The following is a 24,722-nucleotide window of genomic DNA, read 5'->3' as shown; positions in this document are numbered from 1 at the left end:
TCTAGCAGGCTGTGGCCAACAGGATTCTTCAGTTGACTTTCCAGCCGTATTGCAAAGTACTGTTCACTCAGCAGCAAAAGCCTAATATGCATTGGAATTAAACAGAATACATGAAATCTGGGACGTCTATATGTATGTAAATTGTTTGCATTCGTTCTGTGTAAGCTTTACTTTGACTAACTGAAAAAAAAAAAATCATGGTAAAGATTAGACCTAAAAAAAAATAATCATGTTAAATATTAGACCTAACTCAGTGTTTGGAACGGTCCATTTTACACTGTGAGAAAAAATACTGCCAGTATCCTGCCATTCTTTCCTACTTTAGTTGCAGTAAATGCTGGTGTAATTATTATATGTGTTGGTGTGGCCACTTAAATAACGTATATAATAATAAGTTCCTACATATTGCAAATTTTCAATGTATGTTTTACACTAAACTGAATTTGACAAAATTTTTAGTTTTCTAATTATACCAGATAAAATATATTTAAATACACAATATAGGTAATAGATGAAAACGTAAAGGCAATGACTTTATCCCATGAGACTTAACTGTGTTTTATTTAATACTAAATACTGGACAGTCTTCCTTTATGCAAATCACTCTAACTGTTTGTTATGGTAATACTCAAGACAAGATGAATCAAACTGTAAAATAATATCTACATGTTTCTATGTTGTTTATGCGTAACTAAATGCAAAAACATTTGCAGAAGCAGAACTTAAGATTTATCAGAAAAACAAATCAGAATTTATCATTAACTGAGAACTAAAAAAATGGGTATCTTTCATTGATAAGATGTGGAATGCTGTTATTTTTTTTAAATCACATTGAAGACACAAAAAGTAAACATCTGAGAAAAAGAAACATGACATTTTTGCAGCTGATGCTGAGCATTTTCCTTGATTCTGCTTTTCACCGTTAACTTTATTTCTGGTGTGCACGATTCTGGTTTAGCATATCTTGGATCTTGTCAGTCTGAGTGACACCAACTCTTACTATTAGTGTACTTCATATTGTATGTTTCACATTTAGTTTTCTGAAAATTGAGCAGGACATAATTAGGGAAGGTCCTGATCTTTGTTGTATACATAATGTGGTTACAGTGCAGGGACTTTAAAAAAATAATTGAGATACTCAGCTGCAGTAAGTCTTGACTTATTGAATATAAATGAAGAGGACTAAGTAGCTGAAGTGTTTAGTGTACACGAGTCTGTGTTCCTGCATCTGTGAATGTTTTGGTTTTTCCTCTGGACTACTTCAGATCCAAACACCATTCATTTCTGAGTTGAGCACTAAATTGTACAATCTGTACTTTTGCAATCAAATAAGCCAGAGTTTTTTTAAAAATATGAACATATATTTAAATCCATACTAGACCATACATAAATTGATTGTCATAAATATTGGGTGCTCAACAGGTGAACAGAACTTATTTTATTTTCAGCATAGGAAGAGAGACTACAGCTGATAATACATTTTAAGATATATATTTTTGAAATTTTTGCATTTTTCAGAATAAAAACCCATGAGGACTTATACCAAGTGATATAATGCAGAAAAACAGATATACTCTCAAATCATTTTAATTGGTCTAATCACAATGTATCTGAAATATTGGTACAGTCAAATGGAAGATTGTGTTTGTGGGATGTGACTGGTTCCACTTTCAAACAAAATAATTTAATCTACCACAATTTTAATTTATTTCTTTTTATTGAAGCACCTTTTTTTTCACTTGCATTTAAAAAGCCATGTTTAAAAGTCATTGACATGTTTTGCCTTTAAAGCTGTAGAAAATTAGGTCAAAATTTCCCTCTGTCAAAGATTGAGAATCGCAGAAATGACTTTTGCCTGTAGGACAGGAATGAACGCACATTAGTGGAAAGGCCAGTGAAATATAACTGCAAGCAAATCTTTACTGTTGAAATCATAAGATTCATTCATCAGAATTGAAATGGAAGAGAGTCAACATACTGATAAATTATAAAGCAAGGCAAATATACAAATCCTGTTTCAAAGTTATTAATTTTTCTTTCCTAATAAGGCTGTAGTCTTACAACCAACGGTTTGTAGGTATGAGGATACTCTTGTATGAAACTAAATTTGCTAGGGTTGTGTTTGCCCACCTTTTGTGCTGGAGCATGGGAAAAGCAGAAGATGTAAAACAGATAATTTAGAGTACTTATATAGGGTGGATGTTAGTATGATTGTTATGGTGGATGATTGTTAAATCACAGATATTGGCAATTGTAACTTCTTCCTAAATATATATGTATATATATATATAGTTGGAAAACAAAAATATTTAAACTTCCTACTTCATTGTAATATTCATAAGAAGTTAAAGTAATAACCTGTGGGGACAATATCATTATTTTCATTTTAAACCATGTATAAGTTTCAAAAAAAAATTGCCAAATATAACCAAATTATTTGTCAGGACCTCTTTGGAGCTGGTTACCCAGGTGTAACTCACTCCTACATAGTGACCCTCAAAAATGGCCGTATAGGACATAAAGGACGTAATATAGTTAAGAGTAACCTGTGGCTGTGTACATTCTTAATTCAGTAATGCTGAGTTTAATAATCCACTGAGTGTGACTGTTCAGTCCTCCTTTGCTGGTCATCGACGTGTCTCTCTCTGCTGCTAGATTTTGATGTTAATTTCTCCTAATCCAAGGGTTAAGGTTGCACATAAGGAAAATCACAGCTGATGTTAGTTCTTCAGGTCCGTGTCCTAACAACACCGAGGTGCCTGTGTTGATTTCTGGTCTCTGATTCCAAACTGGGCTTTCCAGACTCCACACGGCACTCCGCCTGCACTTGGGGCATAACGAACAGTTGCACTGAGCAACCAAAGCAAGATCTCCCAGTGGATAGGAAGCTGCAACCCCCTTCCCCCACCCCGTATTACAGGATTCGGTCTAACCAGGTGAGGAAAAGCATCTTTCTCATCTCCTAATGGCAGTAGCTGAGGCCATCAGGACCAATGTACTCAATTTCTAGTGCCAAATCTTAAAGAGTTTGTCTTGAGCACTGTCAAAAGCATTGAGCACCAATGGAGAAAGAGTTCTCCACCAATGCAGGGAAGCTGAAGGGGAGGCATTATCCAGAAGTTTTTTCTGTAGTACCTTTAACAACTTCCGTATTTATTCCACACCTGTGTGGCAGGGAAGGATCAGAGGATCCTTTCAGATCATCACACCACACCACTGCTCTTGCACTTCACATATCTGTGGTCACTCGGCTCAGCTTTACTGGCAGGAGCCTGATCTTTGCTTCGCAGAGAGGAACTGCCCGCTCTGCAGCGTGCTGCTCACCTGCTGCCCTGTGGCATATTGAACCTGGGCTAGGTCTAATGTTGAGACTGATCCTTTCCCAGATACAAAGGCAGAAGTTTTGTTGGTCCTCACTTAGATGATATAAAGAATGTAAATGTATCTTTGCAGAGGTATCATCCTTAATTTGTGTGTGTTTTTAAATATACAACTATTTAAATAACAATAGTTCATGTAATCAAGAAATAACTTTTTCCATGTTAATAATCAAGCAAACACCATAGCCCCAAGTAAGAGAATAAAAACTTATGTTGAAGGGTTTGAGCATTAAGTACTAGAATACTTAACTCCAAATAAGTAGGGAAAATTAATTAGCCAAATCGTAGCTGTCACGCTCTTTTTAAGAAGCCCCTGAGGGGGAGTCCTTTCTTTGCATGCCTTGTGATAAATAGAGGTCTGTTGAGGAAAAACATTGATATGTGTGGCACCTTTGAGTCATAGATCATATCTTTGTTTTCTTTTGTCTCCCAATTATGGGTGTTGATTTTTTTTTTTTTTTGTGGTAAATAAATTTCAATTAATGAAATTCCAGCTGTCTCATACAGTATGGTGTTGTAAATTTGAAAGCATTTAGCAGATGCCCATATAAAAATCCATTAACACCTAGAAGGTTCCCTGACATTTTAAACCAATATGTCTCCAGCTGGAACAAATAACAGAAAACAAGTCAACATTCTTGAAAAATTTATGGCACTCTCTAATGCAGGTAAAAGATTCCTGTGTGGAAAGGGCCATATCGTGGAAAAATATAACAATGTCTTATGTTTTCAGTTTTGTAAGAGGAGAGCCATGAATACATTTTGTTGTATTTATTTGCTCTTTATACAAACTGTATAAGACTGTATATAAAAAGAAGGAACCAATTAAGATTCCAGGTAAAAGACAATACTGTCTCAAAGTTTTTGCTTAGTATTTATCACTCCTAAAATCACATGAGGGTCTTTAAAAATTAGCAGTCAGAAATTCTGATAATTTATTTGTCTCTAAGCATTCTGATCTGGTACAATTATTAAAACAACTGTATCATTGCCATAAAAAAGTCTATTAGTATTTCACTACTTAAAGTCCTACCAGCAAAGTGAAGCTTAGGGAAGAAGTAAAGGAATGGGAGAGATGACCTTGACTTGCCTAAACCTTGCAGTATTTAATTTGGAAATGGGCCACATTAGACAAAAACAGGCAAAAAAGATACAGACATAATGCCAATATGCACAGTAACTGATGGGAGAGTATGGAAATACCCTTTTGGAAGCCTGCTTATTCTGGTGACACAATCATTGCAATACATACATTTTTAAATGCCTATTTTCATTTTCCTGTATCAATAAATCTTTTCTTTAGGAGAAGAAGGAAGCTGGATGCTATGTGGAAAAGAGCCTTTTGTTCTGTCGGTTTATTTCTTAGTATTTATTGTGGCAGAAATAGTAAAGCTGGCTTTTCATCCCTGTTGGGCTAATTCACCACTGTGCTACCATGGAGAGGGCTAACACGGGGCCCATTTTCCATTTGAATCCGTCTAAGTCTCTGAACTGCAATTTAAATGATGCACGGGGCTTGTGATCACATCCGTAGCAAAGGGGTGAATTCTAAATATAAAATAATTTGTAAAGTGATACCTGTGTAAGGTTCTCCAATGCTTCTTTTCTGTGTTTCGCTGTGATTTAAATTATTGCACTGTCAGTGCCTTCAAATAACCATGGCAAATTCAAATTTAAAGTCTGACATTTGGAAGGCAAATTCTAACAGTTTACTGATAGTGATTTTCCTTTAAAATAGCTAACTGATGTCCTAAGCACATACAGTTACAATAGCATTCCGGTAGCGTGCTCGTTTTTAAGGATTTAACTGCAAAAGTAGATCACTCTGTAAGGTAGATGTATACAGAAAGGTGTTCATAGAAAGACAGTCACCACAGGACTGCTAAGAAGATGTTTAGCATATTGCTACCTTAAATGAGGATGAGGGGTGTCAGAGCAAAACAAATGAAAGAACCTAAAGTGGCTGGAGATGTTGACCCAGCAGAAGCAGCTGTCCCCAAGCCTGCCATTGCTGTGAAGCAGAAGTGCTGTGCTTCCCTTTGACTGTGTCATTGCCACAATGCTGTACTTGGATGTCCTTTCTGTTGTAAATTAAAATAGATGAAAGCTGTCGAGCCAAGCCAGTGATGGAGGCTAATTCGATGTGATAGAATTGATGAACTCTAAATCGTCCCACTTCTCTCTTGAAACAGTCTGACTGGAGCTCAAAATGCCAGAGCACTTTGATTTACACTCTCTGTCACTTCTGTATTGAAAGTCTCAGTGTGGCAGCAGTGAGGATTAGCTTCTTCACAGTATTTTTTTCAAATATGTAGAGTACGTCCACACACAGACTGGTGCAACCCCTTGTAGGAACGCTGCTGGGAAAGCTGCACTGCCTTGTTGGCACCTGGATTGTGCACAAAATTGTTATCAAGATAAAGAGGATAACAACCCAACTTCTGCTGCTACAGATACTGCTAGGATAGTCTCTTGGGATTAGTGTTGTGCTTCTTATTTCAGAACTGAATGTTAGACTGTAGGATTAGGGTATTTAATGCTTGAAAGCCCTCTATTTCTGAAATTCTGATGTAGCTTAAACATTTTAGGAGATTAGACAGGTTCTAGTCCCTTCAGTAGCTGTAGCTTGCTAGGTAGCGGTTCAACTCTTAAAATAATTCTCCATTAAAATATTACAAGCTTCAGACTTCCTTATCTTAGCAGTTTCTTGTTATTCATACTTTCCTGTTCAAGATACTTGAACTCAGAGCAAACTGCCTTGGTTTCTTATTTTCTTTCAAAGGTAAGGGATGGTCAGTGTCCTTGCTTTCTTAGTTCTATGGCAGGAGCAGAAAGCTTTGCAATCAATTTATTAAGTATTCTTGGGCCACCATCATTAAAAGGTGTAACATCTCACATCTGCTGAAACAGTTGTTTCAAACTTAGAAACAACATGAACAAAGAAAAGCTGCTTTAATATACGTTATTACTCTGGCTGGATAACAGAACTGCATCTGTTGCAAAGCTGTTTGCTTGCCTGCACAAAACGAGTTGGCTGGGGCCACATGCCATTCCCTCTAGCAGAGTATGCCAAATTCTTGCTGACCTGAATGTACTAGGGATGGTGTGCAAATCTGTGAAGTTTGGAATATTTCTTTGGACAAGCACCCCTGTTTTAGATCAGTATCCTAGTTTTATGTTGATTAGCTAACCCCCTTCTTGCTGAAAATGCTAGGTGGACAGGATTTGGTACAAGGATTTTCTGTACATTCGGAGTGACCAGATTTTTTTTTTTTTTCCCCACAGTTCCTGATCCTAGCTATAACTTAAAACTATGGTTTTACTAATCATTTGATACTGGGGTTTAGAGCTTCTCCTGGATGGGGCGATTGAACTACAAAGGCTATCAGTGGCAGAGTGAGCCTTTTTAATGAAAAGGAAGGGAGGTAGTCAAGTAACACAGGCTCAACTTTTGTAAGCATTGTTTAGAAGAGCTTTCCTCGCCCAACATAGTAGCACAAGGTAGTGTGGTGTGCTCGTTCAGCTTGCAATAGCAAAGCTATTCAGCTCCTTACACTGAGGATCCATGTAAACCAGGGAATTTCCATCCCGACACAGGCAGGACTACTGGAAAATCTAGCCCTTTTTGGTCCCCTTTACAAGGCAAGGAAAATTATTGTTGTTTTGCTTAATACTTTAAGAGTTAAAGCTTGAAAGCATTTAAAGGCATCAGTGAGTCATGGTGCATCACCAGTTTACCTTCCTTAATGGTAATGTCATTTTTGCTTTAAGAAGCTTAAAAGTACCACTTTAGACCAGTTGCATAACTGGCAATGATACTGCACTTAAAAGGTTTCATTTACATTGTCACTTTATCAGTGTACCAGTAATCTCAAATAATAGATTCTTTTACAGAATTAGAGGTAATAATAAAGGGAAACTGACTACAGACCTGTTTTCCTGTTCAGTGGTTTTTATTTCTCTCCTTTCATAATTTTTTACTTTATATGATAGAATTTATTTAAAAAAAAAAAAAGAAGTAGGAAGAAAATAGGGAACAAAAATAAATATAAACCTGGGATTCAATGTTATCTGAAAAAAAAATAATTCAGATTTTGATCATCTGAAGTCACTAGGGTCCAGGTATGTTTCAGAAACTTCAACTTTTTCTAAATTAGCACAGTTTCAATTCAGTCTTCATAATTTGGACTGTATGTTTTCACATCAGTTCACACAGGAAACAAATCCAGTGCCTACCCTTTTTGTTGTCTGGCAGTTTAAAAAATGTATTGACATTATCTGCAAATTAAAATCTACTTGTCCTGCACTTGAACATCTCTTTAAAGTAACAGGACGCCCCATCTTTCTGACTTCGTGCTAGGAAAAGTCTGTTTTAAAAAGTGCTTTAATTAAGGCCTCTTTAACAGTCTGTTACTACCTACAGTGTAAAAGGGATATGATATTAAGCAGTAATGTAGAAAGATGTGCTATAAAATACTTGTCCAATATTTTCAGATTGGATAAACTGATTAAACTTATTCTAGAACATTTAGAGAACTGGCTAAGCATGTATGTGATCCCAGCACCTGTAAGGGTTATGAGACTTCAGCTAGGACAGGTGAGGGTCAAGAAAGGGACAACTAATTCCTATCTCAGAAAAAAATGGGGAAAAGGAAGGGTTGGGCAATTAGACACCAGACAATTTATCATTAATTCTTGGGAAAGTACTGGAATAAGTAATTTTTTAAATCTCTAATAATTTAGAAGAAAGTGAGGATGTGAATGGCACTCAATGTTACTTATTCGTGTCTAAATCATGTCAAGATAAACTGATTTCTTGGTACAACAGACTAGAAGACCTTTAGGTAAGGATGGAAGTTAATGTAAAACTGTATTCTTGGAGTAGTTATAAGTCATTCATTGTGAAAAGGGAAAGGTATATCGAGTGGGCTTCTGCTGGGATCTGATTTTGTTGTTGAGATGGACTGTGTCTATCGCATGTGTAACTGCCACTGAAGTAAGAGAGACTGGAAACGTATTATAGGGCAGAATTATAATCTGTACAAAAGAAGATGGGGAGTCTGAAATAATGGGTTAAAAAGCTGCAATTCCACAATTCCGTAATTGGAAAATATACAATTCTGCACTGAGAAAGAAGTAGCCACCTGCAAAAAAACAGGTAGGGGTAAATGGGCAATGAGCTTGGTAAGAACACTGAAAAAATGAGGTGGGATGATCATGAATCAGAAGTGACTATGCCACCATGCTTCTTTTGTAGCAAAGATGCTGGCATAACATTCTCAACAAAAGGTTCTGTAAGGCCTGCAAAGTGACCCTTTGTATTGTGCCATGTGAGGTCTAGGGTCCCACTTTTTGACAGGTGTCTGGCACTTGGACAGTACAGAGGGGAGCACTGAAAATGGGAGCAGGAGTGGCAAGATAATCTTACATACCTGTGTTTGCAGTTGCGAAGGTTAAAGGGAAACTTTAAATTTATAAAGAACTCCTGTAAAGAAGTTTTTGTGGCTTTTTTTTTTTTTTCTTAGGCAGGGAATGCTCTCCTCTGTAGACATGACAAGAAGCAATTGGCTCTAAATGTCAGCATGAAGATTTAATTTAGATTTTAGAAAAGACCTTTCCAGCATGGGGATCATCAGGCACTCTGGACTTCTGGGGTGACTGTGGAACCTCCATCACTGGGGCCTTTTTAAGAAACTTACACATCTGCTAGAAGGATCATAATCACTCTGCAACATGCCTTTGTGTAGGACCGATGCACAAGGGGGGGGACAAAGGTATCTCATGAGGTACCACTTTTACCCGGTTTCTTTTATTAGACCATATTTACTATCTTTAAAGCAATCTGAATTGCTATAGGAGCAGCCTAAAACTTTATTTCAGAGCTGGGAATTATCAGTTTGACATCTGTTGTCAAAGGTAAGTAATTAAAGTCATTTTTAACAATTGTGATAATAATGGTTAATATTCATGATGCCTCATTTCAAAAGCAGTAGCTTAATAATATCAATAGGATGCACTGAGATTTTGTTAAGGTAAGGTAGTTTCATACTGTGTGTATTCCATTTATAAAGTCGGCACTTACGTTTAAAATACTACGCTATCAGTATTAGCAATTCGTTAGAACACATTTTGAAAAGCATTATTTATGTGACCATCACTGTAAATGCAAGAGTTACAAGGAACAGTTTGCATAATATGATACTTGAATCTCTCTTTTATATTCTGAAATACTTAATTTTAACACATATTTTAGTATATTCATTTATAAATATCTGTCCTTGGGCAAACACCATAGAATGCCTTATGTAGAAATATTTTAACATATATAGTTAGTGGGTCGGGCTCTCTTGTTCTCTGTACATAGAATTAGTTTACAGAACAAGCATTTTTAGAAATTTTCTGTAAATTGAAAATGGCTCTGCTCGCTAACAGCCAAATAATCAACAATTTGCTGAAAGGATTTTTTAAACCCACTTGATTAGGAAGAAGAGTGCAATTCTGCATTTAGCAAGGCCTACAGAAAGACTGAAGTACCTCAAGAGGAAATATCTATGGTTACAGAGCAGTGTAAATGTGCAACTTAGATTCATAGTGATATAAAGGAAAGAGATAATAGGATTCGATCTTGTTTAGGCGTTCTTAAATTCGAAAGCAGTGAATTGAAATTTGAGCTTATTATTGATTCTTAGCACCAAAAAATCTTCCTATGCTAAATTAATCTCCAGGGAAAAATTCTGAAGGATTGATCACAACTTTATTGTAACATGAAGCTCCATATATTACTGTCAAACAAGCCTAAACCATATGCCATTTCCATTGTAATAAGCAGCTTTTCATACTCTGAGTGTTTTAGAGATGGGAATTCTCTTCCAGAATCAAAAAGGTCCAGAACCTGAAGTCACAGTAGATTCACATCTCGCTCTTTGCTTGCTAATGTGTAATACATTAAATGTCTGTTCCTTGGATCTAGCAACAAAATGACCTTTTCAGGGCTCATCTTTTTTTCTCATTTTTGATTTGTTCAAGTAAAATTGCAGACGACTGGTATTTGGTTTCCAAAAGGGATACATAAAAACTTGACCTTTTGGAACTGTTATTTTTTGGGATGTGTACACTGTATTTTAAGTATGTCTTAGCTGTTGTTTGCTGGACTGTGTCTAGTTTAAATAACCCTTCATTTTATTCAGTGTAAAGCTAGGACAAGAAGTATAACTCCTCTCATTTTTTCCCATGACAGACCTTGCACACGACTAAGAGCACTTTTTCTTCAGGCAATTTTAGAGAAAGTGGCATGAAATAGGTCCTGATACCTTAGGAAGTTTCTGTAAAGTCTGTTTTGCAGTGCATATAGCATGTTATACTATGTCCATCATTGTAATATCTCATTGTCTACCTGAATGCACTCTTGCATCAGGGCAGTTTCCACTTAACAGAGTGGGAAATGAGGCACAGGGAAAGCAAATGACCAGGATTATTTAGGAAGTTCATGATGGAGAGAATAAATGAATCCTGATTGTCAGACTACTGTCATAAGTATGGTTATTCCTGCTGCTTGGTTTCTTAAGCCAGCTTTTGTCCACCTCTTACAGTCACTATATCTCCTGCAATCATGGAGTGGTGAGCGTATTTCACCTACAAATCAACAGAACAGTTTAATGACTATGATATGCCTTTCCAGTGAAATCAGCTGATTTGGAAATTAGCCAAGTCAAATAGGTTATTCAACATGTAAATGAAAAACAGCTTTCCTTTCCAGCTATGTAAATAGCTAATTTAATTTAAAGAGATTTGTAACACCAAGAGTTACAACAAGAAACGTTACAGACAAGGCAATCTTTGTCTCGTGCAAACTAAAGCTAATAATTAGAGCTTCATTGAACTATCACTATGTATAATTCAGTTTGACAATGAGAATTTAAGATTTTTTTTAAGGGAATTAAATTGTGTTTCTAACTGAAGTGCCTGTGGTCCACTCAGATCTGTGTAGTCATTTAAACCCATTTAAGTTCCTTCTGTTGATTAGATATGGCAATAAGAAACCTCAAGAATATGCAATAAATGACTGAACTGCTCTGCTTATAGAGACTCTGTTTTTGCAGGGCTGGCCATTTGCATACATTTTAATTCTTTTAACCCTTGGAGTTTGACAGTTGCAGTGTGATCAGAAATTAGGCAATGCAACTCTCCATGAGGTTTTGACATTTTTCACCGTTGCAAACACTTTCCCTATAAAACTCAGATTTCATGTGTAGCATTGTTAATTGTTTTGTTGTAGCCTTTTGGTGTTATTCACATCAGCAGTTGACAGCACAGAAGAGAGAAAAAGGAGGAGACTGAGTTGTAATTTTAGACAAGTCAGAGCTGGGTGATGAATAAACAGAATAGGAATTTCAGATTAGACGTTTGGAAAATCTTTGTCACTAGGAGGTAGTGCAGCACTGGACTGGAGAGCACTTGCCAGAGAGATTAAAGAATTAGCATTCTTCATGGTTTTGAACACTCACCTTGACAAGTTCATGAATGTCCTGGTACAGTGTTGATAGTGATGTGATCTATGAAAAAATAACCAAAAAAAATTAAACAAACCCCAAACAAACACCCACCCATCTCCCTCCCCCCCAAAAAAAAGAAAAAAAAAAGAAAAAAAGAAAAAAAGAAAAAAAAAAAGGAATCTAAGATGTGAAAGAAGAAAACCCAGACAGTTGTTGCTGTTGTTAAAATAATAGGTACCCTTTCAACTACCATATCCTTCCTTATTTCTGAAATAGTGTACTACGACTGCCTGGCTCTAACAGCCAAAATGAAAACATTTTTGGTCTGGCAATCAGAAGTCTTCCCAACATTTTTACAAGTGTTTGCCACCCCTTATCCCTACTCAAGCTGTCAAGCTGCCCATGAAGTTGGACGTGCACGCTTTATGGCACACCCTAACACGTACCTTGTTTGCCAGTGGGCTAAGCTAGCCCATAAAAGTACCAAGCAGCAGCAGAAAGATCTTTGAAAGAATATTTTTTTCATCCTATTATGGCAGTAAAATGTTCTCATCCTTTTCAATGATCCTAATCTATCAGTCCCTCAAGAATGTCTGTTAGTGTATAGCAAAGAGGAAGTACACCTGTCCTAGTTCCTAACATGGCATGTATGTTATTGGGTTTTCTTCAATTATGGCTTTTCTAGGACAGTTATGCTGAAAGGTGAAGAGAAGAGCATAGAGAAAGTTTAAAACACTATCCTATTCCACATGAGAGACCAAGTTATTAAAAAAGAAAAAAAAAAAAAAAAGAGAAGAAAAAAGAAAAGAAGTCTTCTAAGCAGGAAAAAGAAGTAAAATGGTAACATTTCCTAAAATAGAAAAGATTTGAAACATGTCAGCCTTGAATTGCTGAAATATTGTATTCTGTTAATATTAAATCATTGTAATATGTACTTTGCATTGAGTGCTTTATTGTACATGATTACAATATGGGTGTTAAAATATTTTGAAATTAAGGCTAAATATTATCAACCAAATGAAAAACTAGTGAAACATTTCTACTTATATAAGAACTTTGCAACAAACACATTTTCTTATAGAAGTTTATACAAGATGCCATAAAACATTTTAATTCACTCCAAACTGCACTGATCAGAGGAGAAGTATCCCCCATGAGAATTTTTTTGATCAATGTAAAATTTAATTATATACCCAGGCAAATACTTTCCTGTGATATAATTTTAGGTGGGGAAGCAGATCCTCATTCAAAGGTACTCATTTAACTAGCATGCCAAAACAAAATTAACATCATCTTGGCCAAGATGTGTCCATGTCCATGAAGAATCAGGTGAAATGTGTATTTCCATGACAAGGGACTAATTATGTCAAAATGTTTTTTTTAAGAAATGTTTTCAAATTCTATAGGTTTTGAGTGAGAAATTGAACTAATTTATAGTATCTTACCATCTTACAGTTTTTCACTGATAGCAATTATAATTCTATACAAGAAAAACTCTTTAATATAAGGGTATAAATTAATACTTAGAATTTCCTGCAAAACAATAGAGATACCTAAACAATTAATCTTGCCAATACCCTTGTACTTAATGAGATTTAAAATTATGGTAAACCTTGAAATCGGTTCGTCTGCTCAGTCAGATAAATGTTCATTTAATTTCTCAGTCTTATGCTGAGAAAGTAATGATTTGAATTTCCCGTAGTTTTTGGTGAATATTTAGGCATGTGCTTAATTCTAAATATAAAATAAATGTGTGATAAAATATTCAGATATTACATGTTGATAATATCAATCTATTATTTGTCTCCAATATCCCTGATTACTGAAGTATGTATTTATTTTTTTGTTCGTATGATTTGTAAAAGCCTTTTTTTTTTAATATGAGTACATAACTAATTCCAGTGTAGTTCCACTTACCGCTATCCCATGTTTATTCTGCTTCAGCTATGATGAAATATCAGTGTTTTTTTAAATCTCTTTTACTGCTAAGAAAAATGTAAGGAAGAGTTTCTTCCCTCTTCTCATAATGTCCATGTTCGGAGATTTTCCCTGTTTCTTGGCCTATGGCTGAATTGTGGGAATTTCCCCCCACCCATAGGGGCTACATGAAAACGGTGTGAGTGAAGCCCAGGGTGACACACCTGGATGCCACCTGCCCTGCCATAATCTGACTCACAAGAGTTTCTGTAACTGAAACTTTGCCTTTGTCCAAGTCTTGATACACGGGCGGTTGCAGATGGTAGGAGTTAGAGATCTTTTCCAGCCACAAAACTGATTTTGAACACCGTATCTTCCTGTATTTCTCCTCATTGCATCTCGTTTTTCCTGTTTTGCCCCTTACAGGGAGCTTTAAAGTGCTGAGCAGAAAGAAGCAGTATTTTGAATAGAGCACTTCTCTTTGATGTACAAGTGCTTAGATGCCAAACTCAGCAGCGCTTCATGGGCAGCCGGACATTTTAGAGTTTCCATTCTTCTTTCCAGAGCTAATTAAGAATCTTTGTAGCAGTCTTCTCAAATGAGAGAGTATCAAAATTGCAGTGACAAACTTGTGTCACTGAATGAGAAGGTTTCACCCAACGGATAAACAAGAGCAGAGGTGAAGAAAACTGCTGGCTTTAAAAAACAGAGAGCATATCAAATATACATTCCTTTATAGTCTGTATTAAGTAAATCTTTTAAATAATTGTTTGTGCATTTGGAGCGTTGTTCTGTTCATTTAAATACTTTCCCCAAGCAATTCTGTTTGTTTAAAACAATGTTGGGTTTCCCATTAAAGAGTAAGTAAGAATTTGCCAATAGCTACAATACTGTAATGAGTTCCATATGGCAGGACCACTGTAATAACATTGTTTTCTTTAATTTTTGTTATTTTAGGAAGAAAAAAAGAGCTAGATACAGTAATTTTAGCATGTAGTGACTCAGTATTTTGTGCTTTAAATTTTTGTAGCCTTGTCAAGTTGTTGGTAAGGCTGGGGCGTCACAGTGCTTTCTGGCTGTAAAAATCAGCACTGATGTAACTCAGTATACAGAGACGACCAGTTTCATTTTTAAATGAAGAGTTAAACCCATAATTTTTAACCATTTAGATATTCACGCTAGGCTTTTATTTATTCTGAATATAAATCATCCAGTTTCACCCACAGACGTCTCTTGGCATGATACACTGGAAGCCCGTTTGCGCAGGTGCTTACTGGCAAATGCACTGCACGCTGATAACAAGGCGGCCTTAGGAATGTACCGAGTATGCGTTAGGAGACTACCGTGCTCTTCTGCTTTTAATGTTATGAGCTCTTCTTTAGATTTCTACAGACAATCTTAAAATGGAAGTCAAGATGAAATGCATGAGAAGTATTGCAAAATTTGTAACAGACTTTTAAATCAAGTGTTTATTAGCAAGCTGCCAGCAAATATTTGCTTGCATACCTTTTATTATTTCAAAGGCTTTTACAAACAGTACATCACAATGCTAGTGTCATTTACATTCAAATACCTTTTTCTCACATTTTAAGCATTCCAGAGGTAAAATAAGGAGAAAAATGCTAAGAAAATGAAACTCAGATCTTTTCTAATAAAACATTTTCACAAGCATTTTGTCTCTTCAAGATGCTGTGACATCCTGCTCAGTTGAAGGAGCATACAACTTTAATTGCACAACTCATTCACTTTAAATATTTAATAATGCTTTTATTAGTTGCACTGAACCAGTGAAGTAAGATCTGTAATATCTAGTGCTGGTCATCTTTTTTATTCACCGTGGTTTAATAAGCATCATAATTACAGATTGAGGAAGAAATATGAGTTAGCTTTGTGGTTTTGCTTGGAACTTGTGAGCACACTGGTATGATTGGAAGGGATTATACAAGCTCTGTGAGCATAGCTGATGGTATTCAAATACACTGATGCAGGCTTCCCAATCCTGAGACATCATTCTCCATATATGAGTAACTGCAGTAAAGATACTGCATAAAATTATGAGTCCTGACACTATTAACTCCATCTGGCTTAGTAGTGAAGTATGAAAATTGGAAGGCCAAGTGGACTTGTTCTTGGCAGGTGTTCTAATGTATGCATTATCAGTGGAATTAAACCTCAACTATTTTTACCAACCGTTTCCCATATTTGCTTGCAACTTGCACAAATAGCAAAGTTATTTAGAGCGAACAGTCAGTTAGGGAAGCTTTCATTTGGCGATTTCATCAAGAGTTCAAACTGCAAGACCATTTGTAGACAACATAAGCGATCCAGGCTCAGTTCTCGAGTAAATATAGATGATGATAATTTAATATAACTTTCTCCCTTTAATATTTCAAGTATGGCTATTTATTTGCATGCTATTTGCATTCTTATGTTTTAATGGGAGGTATAGTAGGGCAGACTAATATCTGGTGCATTTTTTAATGTTTTGTTAAAACATCATTTTTTCCTCATCAGCAACTTATGCGGGAGCGACAGCAGATGGCCAGCCGCCCCTTTGCTTCTGTCGATGTAGCACTGGAAGTAGGAGCTGAGCAAACAGACTTTCTACGAGGGCCATTAGAGGTAGGAACAGTGGTGCTGACAAGGGACCATTGTGATTTGCATATTTATATTGCTAGTCTCATCTGCATCTGCTTCTGAAACCAAGCAGCGTCTGATTACCTGGAGTTGACAAGCCTCAGCTATGTATGCGGTGCCGTTTTCAAGGCTCAGAGTTTTAATAGCGTGACATGAGCTGTAACAAAAGCCACTGGAGAATCTATTAGCCTGTGCTGGAGTGACAGTCAGCTCACCTGGCAGTCCTTTCATGATGGATGTGAGCTGAAGGAATGCGAGACACAGGCATGAAGGAGGGAGCAAACCTGCTCAGTCCTTCAAGTACACAGTGCCCCCTAGTTAACATCTATCTTAATTAACAGCAATTACAACAAATAAATAAATAATAAAAGCAGCTGTGAGTTGAATTTCAGTGTTGTGTTTTATATGTACAGTTTTAAAGAACACTGAATATACTGCATATTTTTGTTTGTAGCTAATGGCTGCATTACTGCATTTTTTATTGTAATTACAGTACCTTGGAAAAGAAATAGTAATATGCAAGGCAATGTGATATTGGGATAGTGTAATAACGCATGAAATGGCTTCTGGAAGTTTCACCTGAAAATAGAGGGAGAATTACAATATGTGGATAATAATGAATATCTAATCTGGGTTGGGCTTTTGGTAGATTGTAATCCTCTATTCCTTTACTTTTATTTACAATATTGTGTTTACAGTTATTACTTTATCTTATTTATGGTGGGACCTGGGAATGAGGTGTGATAGCTCTGAAATCTTTCGAGATTGTACTTTTCTTTTCATTGCTGCCAATTTCTCTCAAATTCAAAGCTTCTCTTACTTTTCTCAATAGCCTCTTTCAATGGAAGATTAAATACACTCTATCAAATCTCTAAGGTTCATGGAGAAGTGAGCAATGTGAAAAACAGATTCATAGCAGAAAGAAAAAGAATCAGCTCTTGAGTACTTATCGAATTGAGGCGCTCAGTCCTGCTACTGTACGGGAAGCCATCACAATTGTTCTTGCTGGCATAATTTAAATACTTGGAATAGATAGTGAATAAAAATGCCGAATCTCTTTGAAGAAGCTTTGTTATTTTCTGACCAAATACTAGAACACTTACTTCACCAATATCACCACGTTTCTGTCTCCTTTTTTCTTGGAACAGAAGACCTCTTCAGCCCCTCAGGCTGAGGATAAACTACACTGTAGTTAAAAGTTTTGGGGTTTTTTTAATGTGATTTCCTTGTTTTTGCACTGGTGTCTAGGACCATTCTCTCTGTCATCTTTTCAGAGGGAGGCAATGAGTGGGAGCTGAGGCAGCCAAACTCTAATTCTGAACATACTGATTATTTAATTAAACTTTAGAGTAGAAGTAAACATCACAAGTTAATTGCCACATTTTCTTTTCTGATATCTTTAATTTAGCACTAAAATAGGTAGATGCTAAAATATTTTAATTATATTTTACAGGTTTTTATTAGCTTTTTCTACCTAGCATGGCATTTTCTAATAATTGTTTAGTATTCAGTATCCATAGTGGGTTTTTTCCTAATTAATACATAGTTACATACAGAATGAAGTCCATTCAAAATTTCCTTGGAATTACAGTATACTGATCTATATCAAAACAAAGCATTGCACTGAGGTTTAAATGAATGTGATTCAGGGTGTTGATTTTCCTTTGATGTATATTCTGTAAGAAGGAGCTATATTAAGCTTCTATTCCCAGTCTATCCTCAGTTTGCAAGAGGACGCTAAAAGTCCTTGTTGCCATTCTGTTCTTCGTTCTCAGCTTTCTCTCATACGAAGGGAATTTGGATCACACGTGCATTTCCAGGATGCAATGCTTAAACAATAGGATAGTGTGAAGGCTATGATGTAATTTTGTTGTATTAGAATCAATAAGCAATTTCAATAATTCTGTGTTATCTGATGCCCATTGGAATCTTTTAAAGTTTTGGTAAAAGTGAGGAATATACAGTAGTTCTCTTCCGAATGTTCCACTGGCATTGTGAAGATCTTGCAGTGATATACCAGGGGTTCCAGTTTTAATGGTTGTTCATTGCATTCCCTCACCTCATACTTTTATTGCCATTGTATGTTACTTATTGATACTTTGGACATTGTTGGACTTTTATTGACATTGTAATAACGTCCACACTTCCAATGACGTATTAATCCATGAGTCCTTCGGGCACAGTATAACGTCATTGAGCTGTTCCAGACATTACGGCAAGTCTCCTGTTCAGCTGCATGGTAAGGCTGCTCTTCAATGTCACCTGGCTTACACGATGGTGGTTTTGTACAGCTGGGGTTCTGTATTAATACTGATGGTCTGGTACATGTCAGTATACACATGAATATCTACGTGGTAATTCCACTATGCCATTTGATTAGCTTTTATTTTATTATTTGCATTTATTTGTAAATATCCAGAGCAACTGTTGCACAGTAGAGTTTTAGTTTGCAATTGTAAGGCACTTTTTCCCCAGTGTTTGGAAAGCATAGCTCAAAAAAATAATGCGTGTGGATGCTGTACTTAAAATGGTTGCCTAGTATAGGTACTTATAGTACAACTGATAATATTTGGGTGTATTTTCAGTTAGCAACAATTTGCAGCAGATTAAAATAAACCCCTGAAAAAATTACAAAGTCTGAATTACAGAGCTGAATCTCTGTTATTTTGTCCTCTCTCTGCTTTGGAGTCTTTACCAGCCGGTCTATCTTTCTTAATGTTTTGCCAACAAAATGACAGTATCTTGATATGAACTCCTTCAGAAAACTTTAATCTGCATCATAGTCCTCCTGTTTCCTGTCATCTGAGTGGGTTTTCAGGCATTGGCAATAGCCTTTGCTCTTCCCAATTTAAACCATATTATTCATCAATCTTTACCTTCTCAGGCTGCTTTTCTGTGTAACTGAATCACAACATGACATTAACAAGTCTCATCTTGTCATCCATTCTGTCATTTTAGCCTTGTATCAACTATTAAATATCTTATTGTCAGTTTAAACTTAGTACAGAAGACATCAAATTTAGCTTTTCCCTTGCCCTCCTTCCCTCTTGCTATCACATCAACCGCTATCTTGCTAATGATATTGATGGCATAGTATCCAATTCTAAATCTATGAAGCAATACCTGCTCTTGCTGTGGCATGGTACTCACAATACTAATCTTGTGCACAATTATCTTATTTGACACATGCCAACCCTAACCTTTATCTGCTTCCATTACGATCACCATTTCCCTACTCGAAAGTGATGAAATCTGCATGAACTCTCACAAGGGAATCATAGAATATGTTGGGCTGGAAAAGACCTTTAGGGTCAAGTACAACTGTTAACCCAGGACTGCCAAGTCCATCACTGAACCATGCCTCTAAGCACCACATCTACAGTTTTTTTGAACACTTCCAAGGGTGGTGATTCCACCACCTCCCTGGACAGCCTGTTCCAATGCTTGGCCACCCTTTCAGAGAAGGAATTCTCCCTAATAGCCAAACTAAACCTCCCCTGGTGCAACTTGAGCCTATTTTCTCTTGTGTTATCATTTGCTACTTGGGAGATCTACCCCACCTGTCTACAACCTCATTTCAGGTAGTTGTAGAGAGCAATAAGGTCCTCTCTGAGGCTCCTTTTCTCCAGACTAAACAACCCCAGTTCCTCAGCTGCCCTTCATAAGACTTGTTCTCTAGACCCTTCACCAGGGAAGGTGAGGCTGGAGGCAGGCCACCCCTCGCTCTTCATCCTTGCTCTTGGGAAGAACAAGAGCAGCCTAAAGTTACTCCAGTAGAGGAGGGGAAAAGAAATCTGGAGGTCATTGAACCTCTGGATCCCAAGAGGGAATCAGTCGAGGGGGGTTACAGTGAAGTGGCCAGTGTCCCAGGGACAGCTAAAGCAGAGAAAGAATTCCCAAAGTCCCCTTTTCAGCAGTTTCACATAGCACAGCCTGTTAAGGATCAGAGTAAGAAAACACCAGAAGCACCTTGTCCAGAGAGTTTGAGAATATTGTGATGTTTTGTGATACAACCACCAGAATCATAAAAAATTAAAGTAGCATCACAGATCAATAGATACAACACTTCTTGACACTCAATGCCCTCGGTGTTAAAACATTTTTTATTCCTTTAATTTGTCTTTTCTAGACATCTAAGCTATTTCCAGACCTGGTTGCTTTTTGTTGCTCAGTATTCCCAAAAGCTAAATCATTTAGGCTATCTTCATATTCCAAGCCTTCTTTAGGCAACTTCTTTTTTTCCCAAAAATATAAATCACTTTTGAAGAGTCACTTCCACTGTGCTGCTGACAGTCATTTTAGTTAAACTGCATGCTTGAAAAGTAGTAAAAATGTTTTTCTGTCCTGCTTTGCCTAACTTGAGTATTCTCTGGTTCATTCAGAGGCCATGATTTTACTTTATTTTGGAAACAGGCACACATACTTTCTTTAGGCCTGTGAGATAAGGTCAGCACTACTGTAAACTGGTGTATGGCCATGCTGTCTCTGCACACCAGCATCTACCATGCTACATCTTCTGGAGTGAAGACACACGTGTTATTGCCTGCATAAGGATCAAGTGCAGATCTGCTTTTATGATCATCCATTTGATATGTTTACAGTATTACTTGGATGCTTTTTCTTTTTTTTTTTTTTTTTTTTTTTTGTCCAAAGAGATGTTCTTTAATAATTATTTCTGCAGAAAAGTAAATCTTTCAATCATTTTCCCATCAAGTCATTGCATTTCCTGTAAAATTATCACACATGCTAGATTGTTCTCTACTTCTGACAAGGTAAGATGATCTAAAGGATTTTGAATTTCAAGTAAAATCTAGCTTTGTTTCTCTAGTGAGCAGTAAGTAATATTTACGGTACATTAAGTGAGTTTTGAATTTCAGGCACCTCTGGTAAGTGTGATGCAAAGACTGGCTATTATTTCTCATTTATTTGAGTAAGAATTGGAAGGTATGCATCTACACCAGTAGCTAGCATTATACTAGGAATGGCCATTGGAAATCAGAGTGACTTATTAAAACACATTAAAATGCTGTACCAGAGGTCTGTGGGCTTTAAGTAGTTGACGTTTATACTAATAAGCTGTGTTGCTGGTTTCTCCTGCCAATAAGATGTCAGGACTTTTTATCTTGCTTTACAAATAAATCTAGTTAAGTTGGGTTCATTTTCTTGTTTATGTTGAATAATTCAGTAAGTAATTTTTCAAACTGCAACCTAAGCACACTTTGTTATTTTATTTTAAAAAAATTAAAATAGTTGTATGCTTCATCGGCATTACACCTGCATTGTTTTGATGACATAATGTCTAATATCAAGGAACAGACTCTTCCCAACTATTCGTTATGGGTCATCACATTGCTCCTTGATATTCTTAGTTCCTAATTTTAGTCTCAGTATCAGAGGATAACTTCACTCCCCTTGTAAGAAAGAATTTATTTAAGAAAATGATGAAATTGTCCCTAGAATGGTCATCTCATTTCCAGTGACCATAAAGACAATACATATTTGGCAACAGGAGCTATCAAAGACCATTATACTTCTACTTCTTGCTTAAAAGTCATGCTATATAATTTACAAAGTTGCAATTGTTGCTTGTGCAAGCTTATTGGGGAGCTGAACACTGGAACTTCAAACAAGATATTAGTATATTACATTAAATATTTATTATGAATTTTGTTTCAAATATGATCAAATCTGATCATTCTTTATTGTTACACTGGGATCACTAGACATTATCCCACACTATCTTGTGGGTAAACCATTTTCCTGGATGGGGGAGGATAGTTTCACTGGCTAATCCATGTTTCTCTCCTTGTCGTGCTCAGTGCTGAGGGAGGTGTAATGCCAAGTGTAGGATACAACCTGTGAGCCAGCTCACCCGTGACCACACAGAACAAGTTACAGTTTTTTACGAATTATTCCAGTGGCTGCAAAACCTTTAGCTGAACTCAAGGGAGCAGAAACATAGAGACACCTACCATATTTGTTCTTTTCAGTGTCAGTCAGAAACAAAGGTTGCATTGGTTTTTTGTAACCTGCCCTTAGAAGGATTTGGATGTGCATGTGATGAATTGGTGGGTTTAGAACTCTCATCCCTGAGTTTAACTGTAATTTTCCTAACTAATATTTTTCTTTCCTAGCAAAGTTTTGTTTGCTCAATTTCTTTTTTTTTGGGGGGGGGTTACCTCATGCTGATTCCAAGTTTGGATTATCCATATTGTCTATATGTTATGTCTGTAAGCCAAGCTCTGCTTGGCATTGGAAAGAGCTTCGCTAAATGCTGTGGCTGCTCTGTGGCACTGTGGCTCAAGGAGGACCAGAGGAAAGAGAATTTAGATGAGAACAATGTGAGCAATCAGAGACTTAGAAAATATAGCTACAAGGAAAAGTCAAGGAAATTGGAATAAACTATTGAAAGGAGTCAAAAGAATAACCTTGAAATATGCAAAAGGTTAGCAGCAATCAGGAGGGTAAGGATCTTTTCTTTGCATGCACTGTCGGCAGCAAAGGTGTAATGGACTTAAATTGTGGTAGAAGAGGTTTAGGCTGGATATCAGGAAAAACTTCTCATAATAATCCTGAATCACTGGAAGCAATTGCCTGGGGAGGTGATGGAATTTCTTTTATTGGAAGCTTTTTAGAACAGGTTAGACAAAAATTTCTCAGGTGCCATGTACCCATAGGTGCATTACCTTCTCTCCTTTCAGCTCTGTCTTTGTTATTATTCGCCTTGCTGCCTAGCTTTTTCTTCTGTGTACTCTCTGAAAATTTTCCATTTCTGTTGTTTGAGCACCTTTAATTACCTACATTACACTATTATTTTTCTGTTACTGAATATTTCTGACCCAATGGTTTTGCTGTTATCTTCATTGATTTATGTCCTCAGTTTTCTTGCAAGATCAGAAACTGTTAAGTCATCTCTGACCCCCAGTCTCTCCATGACTGTACATCTGCCTAATGTGATCTCCAGTCCACTCTGTAATAGCTTCAGTATTCTCTCTTAAATCTGTATTCATGATGTAATTTTTTTTTTTCATAATGAGTGTGTTACCTTTTATACAGTCTTTCAAAATCCACGCATCCCACAATACTAGCTGTCAGAGAAACATAGTCAGGGGATATACCTGACACTGAAGAGAAGAATCTACATTAGATCACGTTTTCTGTTTTTCTGTATTTCTCAAAGATCTTGCTAAATTTGCCATCCAGTGCCTCAAGAACTCCGTTTTCTTCTGCTACGCTTTGACCTTGATGGCTCACTGCATTCTTTGCCCAATCCCTCAAACCTGTTAACCTGGAAAACTTTCTCCTAAATTATTGACTCACTTTATTTTAAATTCTACCTTCAAATATATATATATATATATATTATATATATATATATATATATTGTTCTTTGTAAGTGATTGATTCGCCTTGACTATCCTTTTGTGATACAATGGGTGAGGGATGTTTTATCATATGCAAAATTTACTTTTGGTAGTTCTTCCATTAAAGTGTTTACCTGAAAATATTTGGTTTGCAAAACTCCTAATAACTCCTTCCTCATATAATGAACTGTTTTTCACAAAATAGGAATTTTAGATTTCACACTATTTAATTCATCATTCAGTGGTCATATACAGCAGTGTAGCTCTGCCCAATTAAATATCTTTACATTTGCATAATATTTTTGTTGCTTCTTTTAAATTTATGTCTAGCAATGTGTGAATGTTCTGAGCCTGTGATTCAGAACAAATACCTAATCTAGTTGCTCATGCATACTGGTCACAGCTATGATTTTTGATGTGTGTTTGTATACTAACTCTATTAAATGTAAAGTGTATAAATGTTTGATTCCTTGCACAGAATGCAGTTAAGAATATTTCAAGATTGCCAAGTATTAGTTTTCTCCTTCAGCATATGATAAATCTAAAAATAGTCTGAGAGATGCTGCCTGAAATAGACCACATCATTTTTTCATAAAGATAAAATGTTTTGTGTGTGTATTTATTACTAAAGTATGTACTAACACACCAAAACTTGTTGATGTTATAACAGAGTCCTTTACTTAAGGTTTTAAAAAGTTGTAGGTTGGTTCTGGAACATACACAGTCTCTACATTTACAGAAAACACATTTTTAATCTCCATATTCTCTTGTTTTCTTGTTTATTTAGATTGAGTCAATTTACCCTCATGGGCAAACAGACATTGCAAGAACACCTTAAATGTGAGATATAAGAGATTTGTCTACATGCAGGCTGATGTCTCAATATTTCATACTAATAAGAGAGTAAAGCCCCTGCTTATTAGCTTATGATC

At 36.3% G+C, this 24,722-nt stretch overlaps 1 protein-coding gene across 2 annotated transcripts in view; it reads left to right on the top strand.

The window, feature by feature from the left end:
- Positions 1-24,722, top strand: part of ATRNL1 (attractin like 1) — a 525,452-nt gene that overhangs the window by 378,277 nt on the left and 122,453 nt on the right. Inside the window, exon 27 of one of the 2 annotated variants that reach the window (XM_005443870.3) lies at positions 16,304-16,411. The exons of the other annotated variant lie outside the window; for it this stretch is intronic. Within the exon in view, the coding sequence (XP_005443927.2) occupies positions 16,304-16,411 (108 nt within the window). The remainder of the gene's footprint in view (positions 1-16,303; positions 16,412-24,722) is intronic. 2 annotated transcript variants of the gene reach the window in all.

The sequence above is a fragment of the Falco cherrug genome, chromosome 9, assembly GCF_023634085.1.
Source record: "Falco cherrug isolate bFalChe1 chromosome 9, bFalChe1.pri, whole genome shotgun sequence".
NCBI classification, from domain to species: domain Eukaryota; kingdom Metazoa; phylum Chordata; class Aves; order Falconiformes; family Falconidae; genus Falco; species Falco cherrug.
The sequence above is the reverse complement of the archived record's forward strand: the minus strand, read 5'-3'. Positions and strand labels throughout refer to the sequence as shown.